General features: G+C 42.5%; 1 protein-coding gene across 2 annotated transcripts in view; it reads right to left on the bottom strand.

Moving 5' to 3' along the window:
* Positions 1-7487: 7487 nt before the first annotated feature.
* The window catches only part of CDH22 (cadherin 22), a 464550-nt gene continuing 449736 nt past the window's right edge, over positions 7488-22301 (bottom strand). The window contains exons 11-12 of one of the 2 annotated variants that reach the window (XM_063960456.1): positions 10499-10750; positions 7488-10199 (exon numbers count right to left, since the gene is read on the bottom strand). In XM_063960456.1, coding sequence (XP_063816526.1) covers positions 9688-10199; positions 10499-10750 — 764 coding nt within the window. In that variant the 3' untranslated portion in view covers positions 7488-9687. Of the gene's footprint in view, positions 10200-10498; positions 10751-22301 lie in introns of those variants that run through there. The other variant, XM_063960457.1, reaches the window with a different exon arrangement.

The following is a 22301-nucleotide window of genomic DNA, read 5'->3' as shown; positions in this document are numbered from 1 at the left end:
AGGTCTGAATTAGGCCCTTGGTCACTACGAAGTCTAAAGGCCATTACTGACTTCTTATTCTTCTAGATCTATCTGCTGCCTTTGACACTGTTGCCCACTCTCTTCTCATATAAACACTACAATCCCTAGGTCTTAAAGACACAACCCTTTCTAGGTTCCTATCCTACCTATCTAATCACTACATCAGTGTTCGCTTCTCTGAATCTACCTCCTCTTTGCTACCTCTTTCAGTTTTAGTACCACAAGGCTCAGTCTTAGGTCCTCTGCTTTTCTCAATCTATACCTCATCTCTTGGTAAACTAATCAGCTCTTTTGGATTTCAGTATCATCTGTACCCAGATGATACTCAAATCTACCTGTCCTCCCCTGATTTGTCTCTATCTGTACTGGGCCGTGTCACTGAATGCCTTTCTGCCATTTCATCTTGGATGACATCTCGCCACCTCAAACTTAATATTTCAAAAACAGAGTTAGTTATATTTCCACCGGCCAATAGTAGGTACCAACCTGATATCTCTATCACTGTTGAAAACTCGACAATCAACCCTACCCCACAAGCTCGCTGCCTAGGTGTCATCCTTGACTCTGATCTGTCCTTTGTTCCCCACATTCAATCTGTCTCAAAATCGTGTTACATGCATCTAAAAAACATATCCAAAATATGACCATGCCTTACACAAGACACTGCTAAAACTCTTATCCATGCTCTCATTATCTCCCGCATTGATTACTGCAATAGTCTCCTAACTGGTCTTCCCAAAACGAGACTCTCACCACTACAATCCATTCTGAATGCAGCTGCGAGGCTAATCATCCTCGCTAGACGTTCATCATCTGCAGATCCACTCTGTCAGTCCCTCCATTGGTTACCTGTATTCTACCGTATTCAATCTAAAATACTTTTACACACAAGACCATTAACCAAACTACACCAACGGACATCTCTTATCTCAAAATATCTCCCAACCCAACCTCTTCACTCTTCACAAGATCTGCGTCTCTCATCCACACTCATTACTCGCTCCCACTCACGATTGCAGCACTTTCTTCGGGCTGCACCCAGTCTGTGGAATGCCCTACCATGCACAATAAGACTCTCCTCTAGTCTCCAAACCTTTGAGCGTTCCCTGAGACCTCTTCAGGCAAGCGTATCAAATTCCAGAACCGCCCCCATAACTTTCATAAACTTTCATATCAAATTGCATCCACTCTGCACAGTCCACACATATCCTCACGTCTTCTCATTCCTCACTTTCCCTTCCTCCTGACCCCGGTTCATCATTGCTGTGTTACCATATCATACAGCCCATCAAGAGCCTCTGCAATCTGGTGGACAATCCTTGTGTATGCATGCCTATTTCCCTATAGATTGTAAGCTTGTGAGCAGGGCCTTTCTACCTCTATGGCTGTTTATTATTACCCAGTTTTGTTATATAATTGTTATTTCCAATTATAAAGTGCAACGGAATTTGCTGCGCTATATAAGAAACTGTTAATAAATAAATTAAAATCACATACCTTGTCAGTGGCGGTATGGGATCCCGGCGTTGGTATTGTGACTGCAAGGATCCCGACGAGCGGTATGCTGACCGCATACCATTAAGAATTGAAAGAGAACTATGAGGACTACTATTATCTTGATTTAAAAGGGTAATGATATATTGGCATTATGTCTCAATTAAAAATATCCATGACATATTTTATAGCATTATGTAGAGTGTGAAGCTTCTACATTATGGATCAATTAAAACTTCCTGTGTCTAAAGTTATTTATATCTTCCTGTGAGACTGACCCAGAGAGAATCCAGGTAAAGGGTCTGTGTCTGGGTTGGGTTTGGAATGCCGGCAGTTGGGATGCTGGCAGTCAGAATTCCGACCATGGCAACCTGATTGTAAGAATCCCCCCTAACCCTCCCTTCCCGCAGCCTAAACCCAACCCTCCCTGGTGTGCCTAAACCTAACCACCACACCTTCCCGCAAGCCTAAACCTAACCCTCCTCGTTGGTGTGTAAAGCTAACCCCCCCCCGCAGCCTAAACCTAACCCCGATGCAGCCTAACCCTCCCCCCGCAGCCTATCCCTAACCCTCACCCCAGCAGCCTAAACCTAACACCCCCCCCCCTCCACGGCTTACCTCCCTGGCAGCCTGGCAGTGTCTCATTCGGAATCCCAGGTGTCTGGATGCTGGCACCAGGATTGTGATCCCTGTTGGGATGTCGCACTGGCATTCCGATCAGTGTCGGGATACTGGTATCGGTATCTAGACTAACGGGATCCTGACCAGATTTCCTCTGTCTACCATGGTTGCCCCTGCAGTAGCGTTATTTGTGAAACAAAAGGAGTAGCACATTGCATCCATCTGCTACTGTTGTTAACGCAATGGCTCCCACCATGATACTTTGTATATATGCTAGCAGTATTACATTTGGCTGAGCATTGTGGGACTATCTGGGAGAGGTTGCTTTGGACATTCTGTTCTGCATCGTCCTTGTATAAAGCCCACCTATTCAGTCAACCTATATAGCATTGTCCAGGACCATAACTAGCTCTTTAAGTACAAGGGGTACATTTACTAAGCAATTTTTTTGCTGGGGTTTGAAAACTCTTTACATAGCCAGCAAATTGAATCACCAAACTACAGAATGTACATGGCTTTCTATGAGGATTATCCGTAACTGCCATAAACCGACTGCAAAACCGCCGCATCTATCTGGCCAATCAGAAAGAGAATAATCGCAATACACTTACAATGAGGGAAATCATGTATTGGATGAGGTGGCAGACATTGTAACAATTAATATTCCCACTTGACTATAATAAATAGATATTACTCTTAATAAAATGAAACTATAATTTCTACACTTACATATTAATAATATAGTATTTCTAACACAAGAGATTCATCAATGTTACAGTGTCTGCCTCCTTATTCAATACATGATTGCCTCATTACTGGTGTATTGTGATTCCTCTTCTCCTGATTAGCCAGGTAGCTGACACAGCATGCTTTCTGAGCTATCTTGTCTGTTGCAAACACCACATTTTTGGTATCCGGTATATAGACCTATATCTACTGTAAATAAAAAGGTCTATAGTCAGTAGGTCAACCACTAATGATAGACATGCATTAGGTCGACAGGGTCAAAAGGTCAACAGAGCTAAAATGTTGACATGTACAAGGTAGACAGTTCAAAAGTTTGACATGGTCAAAAGATCGTCATGACAATGGTCGACACACATGGTCAACACAAGCTTTTTATTTTCTTTTTCTTCACCTTTTTCATACTTTACCATCCACGTGGACTACGATTGAGAATAGTAACCTTGCTCGAAACGTGAAAAGTGAAGCGAGCCTTGCGAGTAGACGTGATATATCAATGGGGCTTGTTTGTGGCAGAAAAATGATAAAATACCCCAAAAAACGAAGAAAAATTGTGTCTACCTTTTTTGTGCCGACCATTTCCATGTCGACATTTTGACCATGTCGACATTTTCTACTGTCTACCTATTCTATGTCGACCTTTTGACCCTGTTGACCTAATGCATGTCTACCATTAGTGGTCAAGCTATTGACTGCAGACATTTTTAGTGTAGATCTAATAATCCACACCCCACATTTTTATGGGCAATTTATTCGGTGGGTTTGCGGTAGTTTCAAAACCGACCACTTTGGAAATCTGGGGTTTCTATACTTCTAATGGTAAAAACATTTTTCTCTTAGACTTTCCCTTTGGTTTGAGATTTGTAAATCTGGCGGATGCTATCCCGCCGGTAAACTGCAGTAAAACTGCCGGGATTTCAAACCCGCCACTTGGTAAATAAGAGTATACATCACCAATCAATTTGAGATGTTTGCCAATTTGCAGACGATTGTGCAAATAAATCTGCTATGTATGGGGTTCACAGATCACAGATTTCGATTGAGATTGTTAAATCAGGTTTGTCAATATGTTTAATTTCACAGCTCAATTGGGATTGTAGATTACTAGTCTATGAGTAACAATCAGCAGATGTGTAGACCGTTTCTAGTAAACTGATGAGGCTTTTAAGATTGGCAGATCTGTTCAACTGAAAATTATCTGCAAATCACTGAAAAATATCTGTAATGTATGGGCAAAGTCAGATGGATTGTAAAAACAATAAATCTGGGGAAATAAAATCTCAGTATCTGTGAAACAATAAATTGTGATTGCAGACGTATGGGCCCCTTAAGAGTTGAGGTGCAGGACCAGTCTCAGGAGGCAATTTATGGTTTCTATGGTACAGTTTTAGAATAACCCTACACAGCACTTTGAGAGTGAGCAACTGGACTGTAATAGAACTTGTTACTCACCGCCACTGAATCTGTGCAGTTAAGTCCTTACAAAGAAAATATTGAGTTAATTTGTCAACAGAGCAATTGCTCAGTCACTGTAACTGTCACAAGAAAAGCAATAAATCTTACCTCTAACATCTCGCTGCAAGGTAAGAATACTAAGTAGAGGTGGAAATTAGGGTTAGGCTGTAACTGAAGGGGTGAGGTTGGATTTGTCTGGAGAGAAGCGGGAGAATGTGGCTAAGCTCTGTCATTTAAGATGGCTAAGAACCATTGTTTCTATTTATCAATAATGTTGATGTTGTTCCGATTATTTTTGTACAGTATCGACACCATTTTTTTTTCTCTCCATTTTTCCCCCTGCTATTCAGAAAAACACTTCTCAGGGACAGCAGTTGCGTTAGCCGCTGTCTCTGACAATGCACCCAACACACAGTCCGCGTATGCCCTATCCACACACAGCTGTATACTGTAGAGTTTATATACTCATATGTACACTATATATAGTCCTGAATGGGAATGGGAGCTCCCTGGATCTGGTCTTCACTCACAGTTGTGATATTTCTGATTTCTCCAACTCGCCATTTCCCCTCTCTGACCACCACCTGCTGTCTTTTAACTTATCTCTCTCTGCTTCCACATCTCCACCTCCTAAGGCTACCATTACTAAGCGTAACATTGAGAGTATTGACACCACGTCCCTATCCTCCCTGTTTGACTGACTTCTCTCTCTCTCATGCCCTGAACAAGCCACTTACCTATATAATGCATCCCTTACTTCTGCTCTTGTTCTGTCACGCCACCAACCACTATTCACCCTTGCAAATTAACACCTCAACCCTGGCACACCAAATGCACCAGATATCTGCAAAAATGCTCACATACTGCCAAGGAACAGTGGAGGAAATCATGCTCTAAAGCAGACTTTCAAACTTATGTTCTTGCCCTTCACTGCTGCCCTTTCCCTCGCTAAACAGTCATACTTCAAGAATCTCATCTCCTCTGAGTCTTCCAACCCCCAGCACCTCTTTGCCACTATCAACTCCCTCCTCTGCCCACCCCCATCTCACCTCCCCTCCTCACACGCCATATAAAGGATAATAATAATACTGCTTCCTCCCCCACTTGCTCCTCCATCTTCCAAATTGAGTTCCCACGGAGGTGTGTGTGTGTGTGTGTGTGTGTGTGTGTGTGTGTGTGTGTGTGTGTGTGTGTCTGTGTGTGAGGGACCAAAACGGCACTCCGAACTTCAATAAAACATGTTCAGCAACGTTTCAGCACTTTAATGTGCTTTTGTTGAGCCGCAATCACTTGACAAAAAAGAAGCTTGACAAAAGCACATTAAAGTGCTGAAACGTGGCTGAACATATAGCTTTGTCTTGTGTTCCATTGAAGTTCGGAGTGCCGCCTTTTTGGTCCTTTGTACACAGTGGGTCCTGCATTTCCTGAATCCGTTTGGAGGGCACCCGACAGAGCATTTCAAGTTTACCCAGGGGTGGCGGTATTTATAAATACACATACTGTATGTATATGCATTTTTGCAAAGCTGTGTAATTACACTGCCGGGAACACTGTCAGTATAATTACTGACCCTGCAGTTTTCGGCTAAAATAAGGATTTTTTTTCATAGAGCGCAATTCTGAGTTGGCGTTATATTAAAGAAAGCTTTTACACCTTTTTTTATCGTTTTACTGCTACCTGTATAGCAGAAAACTTTAATAGCTTGCTCTCTACAGTGTGATATTGTAGGACCGGGGTATTAATGGAGAAGATAATTGCATCATCTTCTCCATTAACAATTTACTAAATAGCGACAATACTTAAATAATGTAGAATCGCTCCTTTCCGTATTATTTAAGTAGAAATTTTAATGCTGAATAAAGCCCTACAACTGAAAGGAAAGATGTCTCAACTCCCGAAGCTCTTAACCACTTGCCTGGCATGGTCGCATCAGATGCGACCATGCCTGCAAGTGCTCTATCTGACCTGGTCGCACGGGATGCGACCAGTCAGATAGGGAGTGTTAGCAGCGGCAGGGAAGAGAAACTTCCCTCCACTGCTGCTGTCAGAGGGACCGGAAGGTCCCTCTGCCTCTCTGCACTCTCCCCGTGTCTGCCGTGCTGCCGATCACTGCTGATCGGTCAGCACGGCAGGATCTGTCACCTCCAGCGGCTGCAGACAATGGCAATAAACCCTCCATAGCTGCCCCCAGACCCACCCTGCATACCTCGAGGCTGTCTTGGATTTCAAAATGAAAGCCGTGATGGTCGCGATATTCCGATGGTTGCTATGTTCCCGATCGATGTTTCGGGAATTTTTTTTTTTTTAAATAAAAAAAAAAATGTTTTTTCCTTTTTTTTTTAAACTAAAATCATTTGGGATAGGGTTAAATTCATGTTCTTCACCTAATTCACTCAAAAAAAATGACAATTTTGGAGCGTTTTTTTTGCAAAATAAATCGTCAGTTAAGTGGTTAAGGAATTATTTGTCAAACAACTGCTCACAGCTCCTCACTATCAATTACTGATTAATCTTACACTGTATATTGGCCCTCATTCCGAGTTGTTCGCTCGGTATTTTTCATCGCATCGCAGTGAAAATCCGCTTAGTACGCATGCGCAATGTTCGCACTGCGACTGCGCCAAGTAACTTTACTATGAAGAAAGTATTTTTACTCACGGCTTTTTCTTCGCTCCGGCGATCGTAATGTGATTGACAGGAAATGGGTGTTACTGGGCGGATACACGGCGTTTCAGGGGCGTGTGGCTGAAAACGCTACCGTTTCCGGAAAAAACGCAGGAGTGGCCGGGGAAACGGTGGGAGTGCCTGGGCGAACGCTGGGTGTGTTTGTGACGTCAACCAGGAACGACAAGCACTGAAATGATCGCACAGGCAGAGTAAGTCTGGAGCTACTCTGAAACTGCTAACTCGTTTGTAATCGCAATATTGCGCGTACGTCGGTCGCAATTTTAAGAAGCTAAGATTCACTCCCAGTAGGCGGCGGCTTAGCGTGTGTAACTCTGCTACATTCGCCTTGCGAGCGAACAACTCGGAATGAGGGCCATTATACAATATTGCAGTTATGGTGGTTTTCCAAAAAAAGTGTGTTAATAAAAATGCTTGTAGGACCAGATCAACTCTCCTGTGTTTAGACTCACACACATGCTAGGAAATTAGTACAAGAATCTTTTATTTTGTCCTCTGAGGAACAATGATAAATGAATGTCAGTTCCTCTAGGACCTGTGGTAGTGCATTGTGGGGGACCGAGCCATTATAACAGCACTGTGTAGACAATGTGGATGGAAGATCACAGGTCCAAGAGTTGATACCATGAATAGTGATAGCATTTACAAAGTCAATGACAACTAATACTGCAGATCTGTCCTCGTAAAAATAAGGTGTCAATCCTTCGAGGTTACCCTGTTAGATTCAGCTGTTTTGGGAATCTGAAGAAATTGCCTTGTTTAGAGGGCTAAATCCCAGCTGACATTAATGGAAGTGGGCTGATGAACAGATAGATGTAAGACAACATCTGGGAAATGCTGGATTTAGGTTGGTGATGGTGGAGGGAAGAGACACAATGATGAGAGTAAGTTAACAAACCCTTTAGAATGTTATGTGTTGCTTCCATAATTTGGCCTAAAATATAATATTTCCATAAAGCACAAGAACAGAATCTGATTAAACAAATGACAGGGATCTAAGCATATTTTCATGTCATTATTAAACATGAACCAACATTGTTGTCTGAAGAAAAACGTATGTGCACCTTTAGATTGAGTAACAAGTGGCACGTTCCTTAGTACAAGTATTCCACTAAATGTTTCCTGTACCATTTCATCAAGATCACACATCGGTTTGGATGTACAGTGCTGTATTGAGCTTCCTTGTTAAAAAAAAATTGCTTGACCTGATTGGTATTTTCCAGCTGTTTTGCTTTTTAGCCGCTCAATTCAAATCATTTCATTTGTGTAATAGCAACATTTCTATGGAGTAAAGGTCAAGACTATTCCAAAGGGCAATATTTATTCTGCACTTACTATAGTCTTGTCTACGTACTAGAATGTTTACACGCCATCAGTACTGCTATGCTGGGAAACCTTCATCAGCCTGACCTTCTCCTACATAATGTTCTGGTTTATTCCAGACATCCTACAGCCATGATTAATGCATTAAATAATGCTTACATATAACAACAATTCAATCCATGTCAGGAATGGTACACGTGACAATATTCTTGTGTATTCTGAGAACACACACCCAGGCTCACACCTGATTGCCATCTCATTGTCTTAAGAGCGGTATCATTCCTTTGTTTTTATATCTGCATTTATTTTGTCATGTCCCTGTTTCCCTTATGATACTGTATGTGTATTTGCTGTATGGTGCTGCAGAGCTTTGTGGCACGTTACAAGTCAATAATATAGTAATAAAAGAAAAATAATCTTGATTGGAATTTATGACTCCAATGGCCACTTTAATACAGCAGAGGTTCACATACTTTTCCATTAAAGTCACTGAATACTGGATCAACATGTTCAATGAAGACATGAAAAATAACAAAATGAGTGTTATGCTGTAATTTACTTTTAGAATTTAGGCCAAAATAATGGAAGAATACAAATAATGCTAAGCAATTTATCACCTTTATACATATGTTTAGCAGTGAGGTGCGGTGAGATGAATGGCTGGGGAGGCATTGTCTAGTATCAGAGCCAGATTCACACACACATTTGATTTGCTTGTGAATTTAGACTATAAAAATGATTAGCATAGTACAAAGATGATATTTCTAAGTTCGAATGCCCTTTTTTATCAATAAGTGATACATTTCACTGTGAATGATAAATTGCACCAGCCAATCACCTCCTGTTATTTTTCAAACACAGCCCGTTACATGGAAATAAGGAGCTGATTGGCTTGTGCAATTTATCACTCACAGTGAAATTTATCACTCATTGGTAAATGAGCCAATAAATATAATCTTTGTATTATTCCAATAATGTTTATAGTCAAAAATTATCTGGAGTATGACAGGTGAAGCTCTGGCTCCCCTGACCACACGTCACTGATGTTTAGAAAAGTATATGTATAATGGTGAAAAAAAATGATAACTAGGGTGGAGTGTAGTAGATCGTACATATTTTGTAAACAATGACTGACATCTTGTGTAATGTTATGTGGTCATTTACTTTGTGGGGTGACTATTGTTGAAGGACTTCACAGAGAAGGAAATGTAAATGAGCGACAAGGTTACTTGTGATAGTAGATATGGTGTTAACGTATTGATATGTAATAAATATGGAGCAGTTCTGCCCCTGTAATTAGAGCATAAGGTTTTGGTACCCTGAAAATCGAGGGAATGATTGGGGCTAGGACCCCTGGCTTTCTTCCTGCCCCCTGTGTCCAGCGTATAGAGCAGCCAGTTGGCGAAATCTTGGACCCCATGAGCCCAACTGTGAAAAGTCTTGCTCTGAACTCGTAGACCAGCTGCTAATGGAACTTAGAGAGGCAGCACTGGAGCCTGAGCCCTCAAAGGCATAAGTCTGGAAAGAGTCGTAAGGAGGTACTGATGAGTCCTGATCTGCCAGCCTCACTTTCCTACTGATGTAGTCTTTGAAGAGTGAGAAGTCCAGTTCAGCTCCTGGGAACCACTGAGGCAAGGGGTGACGTTGAGAAGCAAGTGTACTGTCCCCTCCAACCTCACTCCCCTCACTGAAATTGTACAAGCTGCGTAAGGCTGACATATCGTATGCCTCTGTGTCCTGCTCTCCACCTCCCTCATCATTGTACTTGATGACATTATCCCTCATGTCTTCATCTTCATCTGATGTCAGATGACCCTGGTGATGTCGTTTCAGAGCCAGAATAAGGAGAATCAATACTGTTGGCAACATAGGAGAGAACATATAAATTATTTATTAGAATAATGCTGTTGAATTTATACTTACTGTATTGTTCAGTTAGCTTAAGATGCTTCCTTTTGCTTATACACCATGTTCATGGTTTTAATTGTTGACTAGAGATAGACATTTAACAATATATGTTACATCAATGCTGATTGGTTGCCATGGGCAACTTCTCCACTGGCTGACGTCTCCACTTTTATCACTGCTTAGTACATATCCCCCTAAGTTGAATAACAACTTTGGAGCTCAAGTTATAGAAAACAATATAACTCACCCACAAGGATCAGAACACACACCAACAAGGCAATAAGGGCGCCAGGGCTCAGACTTCCAGCCATCACATAGGCAGTGGTGTTACACGACTGTACAGTCCCAGCACTATCACAACCACACACTCGAATGGTTAGTGTTCCAGTGCTACTCAAAGCTGGTGTTCCTCCATCAACAACCAGAATTGGTAAGATAAACATATCTTGCTCCCTTCTATCAAATGGCATCCGATGTGTATGTACAGAAGCAGTATTATCTGCAGTTGGAAATACAAATATATTTTATAAAAGACATTGAAATGATTGATTATATCAGTTGGCCTTTGACTTTAGCTACTGGTTCTTCAAGTTTATGAACAAAAGTTAACTGATGCCTGGTGATCTCCTTTAAGGGAAGACTGAACAGAACATAATACAAGTTTAGAAGATGAATGGAGCCTACAGATGTGATAAAGCAGATTTGATGCAAGACTTTATCCTATGAGCATGCCGTTTCAATTTTTACCAATCAGACAACTATGCAAGTCCCATACGAGATAACAATGGATGTATAATGGTTAGCAAGGTGATCGATATGGAAGCAGAATGTGTAATGACAAGCTGGATGTAGGCTTAGAAGTTTAATGAGACACGTATGGAAATAAAAGATGCACTAAGAAATAGGCATGGAGGTAGGACGTGTAACAAGGACATACAGTATGTACAGGGGGAGAATGTGTACTATAGAAATAGGCAGGGATTGAAAAAGTACTATATGGCATTCGTCAGAGTTAGAGAAAATACAGTCATGTCAAATTTTGACAAAAAAAACTATCAACATTATGTATTGCAGGCGGGATGTAGTAAAATGCCATAGGTTTGCTGCAATTACCATATGTATTCAAGCTCTGGAAAGCAAAACTTGTGCCAAATAGGCATTTTATGGAAGTAGCCATAATACTGTTAAACAATGTGAATGGGTTATATTATTTGTAAAAAATATAGTTAATGTTAGGTCAGGTCATTGAAGAATGGGCTGTGCGACATGATATGACGACTATTAGAAATTATTTAAAGTAGATCTGTTACCTAAACGTGATGGAGATGCACTGCCAAATACTCTGGGTTTGTATCAGTGCATGTTGGTGGCCCGCCCAGTGCTCACTAAGATGCATGCCTACTCTCTGCACTTGGGATCAGCCTCTGCAAATGGAAAGTGCATTTCCATGTGTGTGTGGCAGAAATATTTTTAGGATGTGAACTGTGTAAACTAGACATTAAAACCCAGCCCACAATGCTTGGTTTAAGCAGATTTTTGGTTTAAATAAATCATGAGAGTGATGGAATATCAAGACTGTTATTATTACATGTCACACCTAGAAATGCACCACCTGTTTGATTAAGACACTTGCTTGCAGGCATATGTTTCACATGTAATAAAACAGTGAACTGCAAAATAAATAAATAAATATATAAAAAATGTCCTCCCTCACAAATCCTCATCCATTGCAAGCACTTGACAGCCTATTCAGGTTTTCACAATTTAAGTGAGACCACAAGTGTGGTGTTCCTCCAGCTGCAGCGACAGACTAGATCGTCCTCGCCAATAACAGGTGGATAAGTATATTTTTTGTTTTTCAGGGTCTCTGTCATTTTATTTTTATTCATATGGATTCCAATGGATCAGGAAAGATTTATTCTTCATTTAATAAAGTAGAGAAAATTGAGGGGTTTTATATCCAGTTATCTGAAAACTGTTTTACTTTTACTCTTTAATCCCCCCCAATATGTATAGTTATCTGGTGCCTTAGGGAATCCTAAAACAAAAGAAAATAACACTATAATTAATGTGTTAATGTAAATTATCCATCACTGTGTATAAAAATAATGTTATACTGTGTAACACAAAATACTGGTTGTTTACAAAGCTGCTGCCTATGAAGGGATATAATGAACCACTTCCATTTCTTTATCACAGACCAAAGAAAACAAACTAAAAGACAGCGCTATTTATTAAAAAACAAAAAATCCCTCCTTACTGTGACAAACCTTAGTTTGGGTTACGGTATGAGGAACATGCATCTCTGTCTGCAAAAAATCTAATCATGAGGTTGGCTACAGAATAATACAATACATTTTTTAAAAGCAAATATTTTATATTTCTCAAATAGTTTTATTTTATATGGAGTAAACAAATATTTTTTATAATTCAAGTATACATCAAAAATATTATAAAAACATGAATCCAAATAATTCATGAGCTGCAAATTTAGGTGGTACAGATTTAGCAACAGACTCGTAATAGTAAGTACCTCACACACAGATGCACATTGCATACGTCCCAACATTTGCTGACATCAAATCAGGACCCTCATGACTTGTCTGGGTATGGGCGTGGCCTTGTTGCACAACCCTGTTTTCATCATTTGGGGGGCGTGCCCAGCATTCCCCGAGCAGCTGGACAGCCCCCTGACTCACCTCACTGCATTGCTTAAATGCAATCACTTGTGGGTGGGACAGCGGGACAGTGTCCGAATAGTGGGACTGTCCCGCTGGAATCGGGACAGTTGGGAGATATGACATTAGGGTCACATGCTATGCTGATGTTTTTTCTTCTGTGCATGCATCTGAGTCGCAACACGCATTTGCATATACAGAGTCGCAGATCAAATTTAGATCCACTGTAGCAGAAATCTAAGAGGGGTCCTCGATGGTGACTGGGTGTTAACAAGGGGATGGCTAAAAAGACGCACAGAAATGTTGCATCCTATGGGAGTGTCGCAGGTATGTCACTGAAAGTGGTTGCGTACAGTCTCTGAGCAGCTCACATAGGAGAACATACTGCCATAGAGGTGGTGCAATTGTCAGTGGTCCAACTGATGGTGCAGCAGACAGTGATGCAGCGTCTATAGACTCTGCGAGTAGGCATCTCAGTCCTTGCATATTTGAAAGCACAGATGTGCATCACCAGGTTAGGGCTTTGTAGCAGCATTAGCATACAGTGGCAAAAGATGTAACTGAGTCTGAATCAGGCCCTTGATGTCCATTTGTAGATTTCTAATTAAAAGTTCCCACACTGTTAGATTGTTAGTTTAAATTAATTGAGCATCATTACGATGGAGCTGTGTAATTATCTGTCCTCCACAGCACAAATGTCGTATCATTGTAGTAAAGTGAAAACAATTTTGCTGACACAGCCATATTAGTACCAATATTCTCCAATACTTCTCAGTACTATTTTATTCCTACGCCTGATGGGCATAGACTGTTATCTCCCACAATGCATTTCATATCTGCCAGGGAGTTTTTAAAAAATAATTAAAATTTTTGTGTTGATATTTATGGAGCCCTTCTTAAGTGGTCAGCTCACCCATAAATTAGTTCAATAATACTCTGTGGTAAAGATGTAACATAAACACCTCAGCAGTGATGTAAATATATATCTACTTCCAGAAGCCTAGCACTCCCGATATAAAATATACTTAGCAGGTTTGCCCGCATATGGTATTTGAATATGGCACAGATATAGCGGCACTCCCGGTCACCAAATATGGCAATGCTTCAATGCCTTCACTTCAACACGGCTTTTTCATCAGGTCCTGATGAAAATGCTGTGTTGAAGTAAAGGCACTGAAATGTTAGATATACAAATCCAAAAAACATAATCCAATACTGTATAAAAATAACTATCCCCAACTTCATAATACTTTTATTTTGACTATCTCTACTTGTTGCCAAGCAGCATGACACCAGTCTGGTATATACCTCAAAAAGCTTCCTACATGATTAGCTGGAACACGTTTCCCTCCGCTGACAGGTAACATGATGCTTATGCACAATTGTGTATTCAAACTCTTATATCCTGCTGCTTTGATCAGAAGTTCAAAATCAGTCAGTTATAACGCAACAAGGCGCTTATAAACAATACATATTCAGGCTACCACTGCATCACACTATAAATAATCAGACGCTTCATATCAGCATTACTCTGTACCATTATCACCTGTGGCCAACAATAAATACATTCTCTTCCTAAGATCTGTGCAGCTGTATAAGAAATCAGCCACTTTAAACTGCTTTTCATGAATTCAAAATGAGGAATAAAAAAGACGCTACTCAATAATTATCCTGTGTAACACATTCTGTGGGGCACAGGGATCATCAAAATATCTAAATATTAAAATAAATCTAAAAAACTAAATAAAATATACTATCAACCATAACACATTATATATAATTTTATATATATATATATATATATATATACACACACACACACACACACACACACACACACACACACACACACACACACACACACACACACACACACACACACACACACAGTGCCAGTCAAAAGTTTGGACACACCTTCTCATTCAATGGTTTTTATTTATTTTAATTTTTTTCTACATTGTAGATTAATACTGAAGACATCAAAACTATGAAAGCAGCAGCAATCAGATCTGAATTACCCTCTATAAGTACTAGTATGCAGGGTGTCACTCTAGGAATGAAATATAACTTTGCCATGTGCCTTCACGGGATAAACATATCCAGCAATATAGTGCAAGTAGATGTGACACTCTGGACACAAACAGAATTAATCTTCAAACAGGAATAGCTTCCAACTTTCAATATTTATTTAATATACATACAGTACCAGTCAAAAATTTGGACACACCTTCTCATTTAGTGGTTTTTATTTATTTTAATTATTTTCTACATTGTAGATTAATACTGAAGACATCAAAACTATGAAAGAACACATATGGAAAAGTAGCCCCCTTTTGCTTTGATGACAGCTTTGCACACTCTTGGCATTCTCTCAATCAGCTTCATGAGGTAGTCTCATGAGCTAGTTTTGAATTAACAGGTGTGCCTTGTCAAGAGTCAATCTGTGGAATTATTTGCCTTCTTAATGTGTTTGAGACCATCAGCTGTATTGTGCAGAGGTAGGGTTAGTACACAGTGGACACCCCTATTTGACTACTGTTGTAATCCATATTATGGCACAAACCACTCAACTCAGCAAAGAGAAACGACAGTCCATCATTACTTTAGGACTTGAAGTTCAGTCGATAGGGAAAATTTCAAGAAGTTTGAATGTATCCTTTAGTGTAGTTGCAAAAACTATTAAACACTATGATGAAACTGGCTCTCATGAGGACCACCCCAGGAAAGGAAGACCAAGAGTAACCTCTGCTGCAGAGGATAAGTTCAAGTAGCAGACAAATCTCAACATCTACTGTTGAGAGGAGACTGCGTGAATCAGGCCTTCATGGTCGAATTGCTGCGAAGAAGTCACTACTGAGGATGAACAAGAAAAATAAGAGAATTGTTTGGGCCAAGAAACACAAGGAATGGACATTAAACCAGTGGAAATCTGTACTTTGGTCTAATGAGTCCAAATTTTATATTTTTGGTTCCAACTGCCGTGTCTTTGTGAGACGCAGAGAAGGTGAGCAAATGGTTTCTGCATGTGTGGTTCCCACTGTGAAGCATGGAGGAGGAGGTGTGATGGTGTGGTGGTGCTTTGCTGGTGACACTGTCTGTGATTTATTTAAAAGTCAATGCACACTTTCCATGCATGGCTACCACAGCATTCTGCAGCACCATACCATCCCATCTGGTTTGCTCTTAATGGGACCATCATTTGTTTTTAAACAAGAGAGTGTCCCTAAACACACCTCTAAGCTATGTAAGGGCTACTTGACCAAGAAGGAGTGCTGCGTCAGATGACCTGGCCTCCACAATCACCTGACGTAAACCCAATTGAGATGATTTGGGATGAGTTGGACCGCAGAGTGAAGGAAAGAAGCCAACAAGTGATCAGCACCTCTGGAAACTCTTTCAAGACTGTTGGAAAACCATTCCAGGAGACTACCTCATGAAGCTGATTGAGAGAATGCCAAGAGTGTGCAAAGCTGTCATCAAAGCAAAAGGGGGTTACTTTGAGGAATCTGAAATATAAAACATATTTTGATTTGTTTAACACTTTTTTGTTTACAACATAATTCCATATGTGTTCTTTCGTAGTTTTGATGTCTTCAGTATTAATCTACAATGTAGAAAATAATAAGAATTTACTTACCGATAATTCTATTTCTCGGAGTCCGTAGTGGATGCTGGGGTTCCTGAAAGGACCATGGGGAATAGCGGCTCCGCAGGAGACAGGGCACAAAAAGTAAAGCTTTAGGATCAGGTGGTGTGCACTGGCTCCTCCCCCTATGACCCTCCTCCAAGCCTCAGTTAGGTACTGTGCCCGGACGAGCGTACACAATAAGGAAGGATTTATGAATCCCGGGTAAGACTCATACCAGCCACACCAATCACACTGTACAACCTGTGATCTGAACCCAGTTAACAGTATGATAACAGCGGAGCCTCTGAAAAGATGGCTCACAACAATAATAACCCGATTTTTGTAACTATGTACAAGTAATGCAGATAATCCGCACTTGGGATGGGCGCCCAGCATCCACTACGGACTCCGAGAAATAGAATTATCGGTAAGTAAATTCTTATTTTCTCTATCGTCCTAGTGGATGCTGGGGTTCCTGAAAGGACCATGGGGATTATACCAAAGCTCCCAAACGGGCGGGAGAGTGCGGATGACTCTGCAGCACCGAATGAGAGAACTCCAGGTCCTCCTTAGCCAGGGTATCAAATTTGTAGGATTTTACAAACGTGTTTGCCCCTGACTAAATAACCGCTCGGCAAAGTTGTAAAGCCGAGACCCCTCGGGCAGCCGCCCAAGATGAGCCCACCTTCCTTGTGGAATGGGCATTTACATATTTTGGCTGTGGCAGGCCTGCCACAGAATGTGCAAGCTGAATTGTATTACACATCCAACTAGCAAAAGTCTGCTTAAAAGCAAGAGCACCCAGTTTGTTGGGTGCATACAGGATAACAGCAAGTCAGTTTTCCTGACTCCAGCCGTCCTGGAACCTATATTTTCAGGGCCCTGACCACATCTAGCAACTTGGAGTCCTCCAAGTCCCTAGTAGGCGCAAGACACCACAATAAGCTGGTTCAGGTGAAACACTGACACCACCTTAGGGAGAGAACTGGGGACGAGTCCGCAGCTCTGCCCTGTCCGAATGGACAAACAGATATGGGCTTTTTTGAGAAAAAAACCACCAATTTGACACTCGCCTGGTCCAGGCCAGGTCCAAGAGCATGTTCCCTTTTCATGTGAGATGCTTCAAATCCACAGATTTGACTGGTTTTAAACCAATGTGTTTTGAGGAATCCCAGAACTACGTTGAGATTCCACAGTGCCACTGGAGGCACAAAAGGGGGTTGTATATGCAATACTCCCTTGACAAACTTCTGGACTTCAGGAACTGAAGCCACTTCTTTCTGGAAGAAAAATCGACAGGGCCGAAATTTGAACCTTAATGGACCCCAATTTGAGGCTCATAGACACTCCTGTTTGCAAGAAATGCAGGAATCGACCGAGTTGAAATTTCTTCGTGGGGCCTTCCTGGCCTCACACCACGCAACATATTTTCTCTATCGTCCTAGTGGATGCTGGGGTTCCTGAAAGGACCATGGGGAATAGCGGCTCCGCAGGAGACAGGGCACAAAAAAGTAAAGCTTTAGGATCAGGTGGTGTGCACTGGCTCCTCCCCCTATGACCCTCCTCCAAGCCTGTTAGATTTTTGTGCCCGGCCGAGAAGGGTGCAATCTAGGTGGCTCTCCTAAAGAGCTGCTTAGGAAAGTTTAGCTTAGGTTTTTTATTTTACAGTGAGTCCTGCTGGCAACAGGATCACTGCAACGAGGGACTTAGGGGAGAAGAAGTGAACTCACCTGCGTGCAGGATGGATTGGCTTCTTGGCTACTGGACATCAGCTCCAGAGGGACGATCACAGGTACAGCCTGGATGGTCACCGGAGCCTTGCCGCCGGCCCCCTTGCAGATGCTGAAGTAAGAAGAGGTCCAGAATCGGCGGCAGAAGACTCCTCAGTCTTCTAAAGGTAGCGCACAGCACTGCAGCTGTGCGCCATTTTCCTCTCAGCACACTTCACACGGCAGTCACTGAGGGTGCAGGGCGCTGGGAGGGGGGCGCCCTGGGAGGCAAATGAATACCTATTTTGGCTAAAAATACCTCACATATAGCCTCCGGAGGCTATATGGAGATATTTAACCCCTGCCAGAATCCGTTAAGAGCGGGAGACGAGGCCGCCGAAAAAGGGGCGGGGCCTATCTCCTCAGCACACAGCGCCATTTTCCCTCACAGAAAGGCTGGAGGGAAGGCTCCCAGGCTCTCCCCTGCACTGCACTACAGAAACAGGGTTAAAACAGAGAGGGGGGGCACTAATTTGGCGATATGCTTATATATATATTAAGATGCTATAAGGGAAAACACTTATATAAGGTTGTCCCTATATAATTATAGCGTTTTTGGTGTGTGCTGGCAAACTCTCCCTCTGTCTCTCCAAAGGGCTAGTGGGTCCTGTCCTCTATCAGAGCATTCCCTGTGTGTGTGCTGTGTGTCGGTACGTGTGTGTCGACAGGTAGGAGGACGATGTTGGTGAGGAGGCGGAGCAATTGCCTGTAATGGTGATGTCACTCTCTAGGGAGTCGACACCGGAATGGATGGCTTATTTAGGAAATTACGTGATAATGTCAACACGCTGCAAGGTCGGTTGACGACATGAGACGGCCGACAAACAATTAGTACGGTCCAGACGTCTCAAAAACACCGTCAAGGGTTTTAAAACGCCCGTTTACTTTAGTCGGTCGACACAGACACAGACAGGGACACTGAATCCAGTGTCGACGGTGAATAAACAAACGTATTCCTTATTAGGGCCACACGTTAAAGGCAATGAAGGAGGTGTTACGTATTTCTGATACTACAAGTACCACAAAAGAGGGTATTATGTGGGATGTGAAAAAACTACCATAGTTTTTCCTGAATCAGAAAAATTAAATAAAGTGTGTGATGATGCGTGGGTTCCCCCCGATAGAAAATTATGGGCGGTATACCCTTTCCCGCCAGAAGTTAGGGCGCGTTGGGAAACACCCCTTAAGGTGGATAAGGCGCTCACACGCTTATCAAAACAAGTGGCGGTACCGTCTATAGATAGGGCCGTCCTCAAGGACCAGCTGACAAGGCTGGAAAATATAATAAAAAGTATATACACGCATACTGGTGTTATACTGCGGCCAGCGATCGCCTCAGCCTGGATGTGCAGAGCTAGGGTGGCTTGGTCGGATTCCCTGACTAAAAATATTGATACCCTTGACAGGGACAGTATTTTATTGACTATAGAGCATTTCTATATATGCGAGATGCACAGAGGGATATTTGCACTCTGGCATCATGAATAAACGCGATGTCCATAACTGCCAGAAGATGTTATGGACACGACAGTGGTCAGGTGATGCAGATTCCAAACGGCACAGTATGGCCGTATAAAGGAAGAGGACTTGTTTGGGGTCGGTCCTTCGGACCTGGTGGTCACGGCAACTGCTGGAAAATCCACAGTTTTTTACCCTAAGTCACATCTCTGCAGAAAAAGACACCGTCTTTTCAGCCTCAGTCCTCTCGTCCCTATAAGATCATATCTGCCCAGGGATAGAGGAAAGGGAAGAAGACTGCAGCAGGCAGCCTATTCCCAGGAACAGAAGCGTTTCACCGCGTCTGACAAGTTCTCAGCATGGCGCTGAGACCGTACAGGACCCCTGGATCCTACAAGTAGTATCCCGGGGGTACAGATGGGAATGTCGAGACGTTTCCCCTTCGCAGGCTCCTGAAGTCTGCTTTACCAAGTCTCCCTCCGACAAGGAGGTAGTATGGGAAAAAATTCACAAGCTGTATTCCCAGCAGGTGACAATTAAATTACCCCTCCTACTACAGAAAAGGGGTATTATTCCACACTATATTGTGGTACTGAAGCCAGAAGGCTAGGTGAGACTTATTCTAAAAATTTTTTTTTGAACACTTACAAAGGTTCAAATTAAGATGAAGTCACTCAGAGCAGTGATAACGAACCAGGAAGAAGGGGACTATATAGTGTCCCGGGACATCAGGGATGCTTACCTCTATGTCCCAAATTTGCCCTTCTCACTAAGGGTACCTCAGGTTCGTGGTGCAGAACTGTCACTATCAGTTTCAGACGCTGCCGTTTGGATTGTCCACGGCACCCCGGGGTCTTTACCAAGGTAATGGCCGAATTGATGATTCTTCTTCGAAGAAAAGGCGTCTAAATTATCCCTTACTTGGACGATCTCCTGATAGGGGCATAGTCCAGGGAACAGTTGGAGGTCGGAGTAGCACTATCTCGGATACTGCTACAATCAGCACGGGTGGATTCTAAATATTCCAAAATCGCAGCTGATCCCGACGACACGTCTGCTGTGCCTAGGGATGATTCTGGACACAGTCCAGAAAAAGGTGTTTCTCCCGGAAGAGAAAGCCAGGGAGTTATCCGAGCAAGTCAGGAACCTCCTAAAAACAGTGCATCATTGCACAAGGGTCCTGGTAAAAATGGTGGCTTCCTACGAAGCAATTCCATTCGGCAGATTTCACGTAAGAACTTTTCAGTGGGATCTGCTGGACAAATGGTCCGGATCGCATCTTCAGATGCATCAGCGGATAACCCAATATCCAAGGACAAGGGTGTCTCTCCTGTGGTGGTTATAGAGTGCTCATCTTCTAGAGGGCCGCAGATTCGGCATTCAGGATTGGATGCTGGTAACCACGGAGCCCAGCCTGAGAGGCTGGGGAGCAGTCACACAAGGGAAAAATTTCCAGGGAGTGTGATCAAGTATGGAGACTTTTCTCCACATAAATATACTGGAGCTAAGGGTAAATTTATAATGCTCTAAGCTTAGCAAGACCTCTGCTTCAAGGTCAGCCGGTATTGATCCAGTGGGAAAAACATCACGGCAGTCGCCCACGTAAACAGACAGGGCGACACAAGAAGCAGGAGGGCAATGCCAGAAACTGCAAGGACTTTTCGCTGGGCGGAAAATCATGTGATAACACTGTCAGCAGTTTTTCATCCCGGGAATGGAAACTGGGAAGCAGACTTCCTCAGCACGACCTCCACCCGGGAGAGTGGAAACTTCATTGAGAAGTTTTTTCCACATGATTGTAAACCGTTGGAAAATACCAAAGGTGGACATGATGGCGTCCCGTCTGAACAAAAAACGGGACAGGTATTGCGCCAGGTCAAGAGACCCTCAGGCAATAGATGTGGACGTTCTGGTAACACCGTGGGTGTACCAGTCGGTGTATGTGTTCCCTCCTCTGCTTCTCATACCTAAGGTGCTGAGAATTATAAGACGTAGAGGAGTAAGAACTATACTCATGGCTCCGGATTGGCCAATGAGGACTTGGTACCCGGAACTTCAAGAGATGCTTACAGAGGTCTTATGGCCTCTGCCGCTAAGAAGGGACTTGCTTCAGCAAGTACCATGTCTGTTCCAAGACTTACCGCAGCTGCGTTTGTCGGCATGGAGATGGAAAGCCGGATCCTAAGGGAAAAAAGGCATTCCGGAAGAGGTCATTCCTACCCTGGTCAAAGCCAGAAAGGAGGTGACCGCACAACATTATCACCACGTGTGGCGAAAATATGTTGCGTGGTGTGAGGCCAGGAAGGCCCCACAAAGAAATTTCAACTCGGTCGTTTCCTGCATTTCCTGCAAACAGGAGTGTCTATGGGCCTCAAATTGGGGTCCATTAAGGTTCAAATTCGGCCCTGTAAATTTTCTTCCAGAAAGAATTGGCTTCAGTTCCTGAAGTCCAGAAGTTTGTCAAGGGAGTATTGCATATACAAAACCCTTTTTTTTGTGCCTCCAGTGGCACTGTGG

This window comes from Pseudophryne corroboree, chromosome 3 (assembly GCF_028390025.1).
Source record: "Pseudophryne corroboree isolate aPseCor3 chromosome 3, aPseCor3.hap2, whole genome shotgun sequence".
NCBI classification, from domain to species: domain Eukaryota; kingdom Metazoa; phylum Chordata; class Amphibia; order Anura; family Myobatrachidae; genus Pseudophryne; species Pseudophryne corroboree.
The sequence above is the reverse complement of the archived record's forward strand: the minus strand, read 5'-3'. Positions and strand labels throughout refer to the sequence as shown.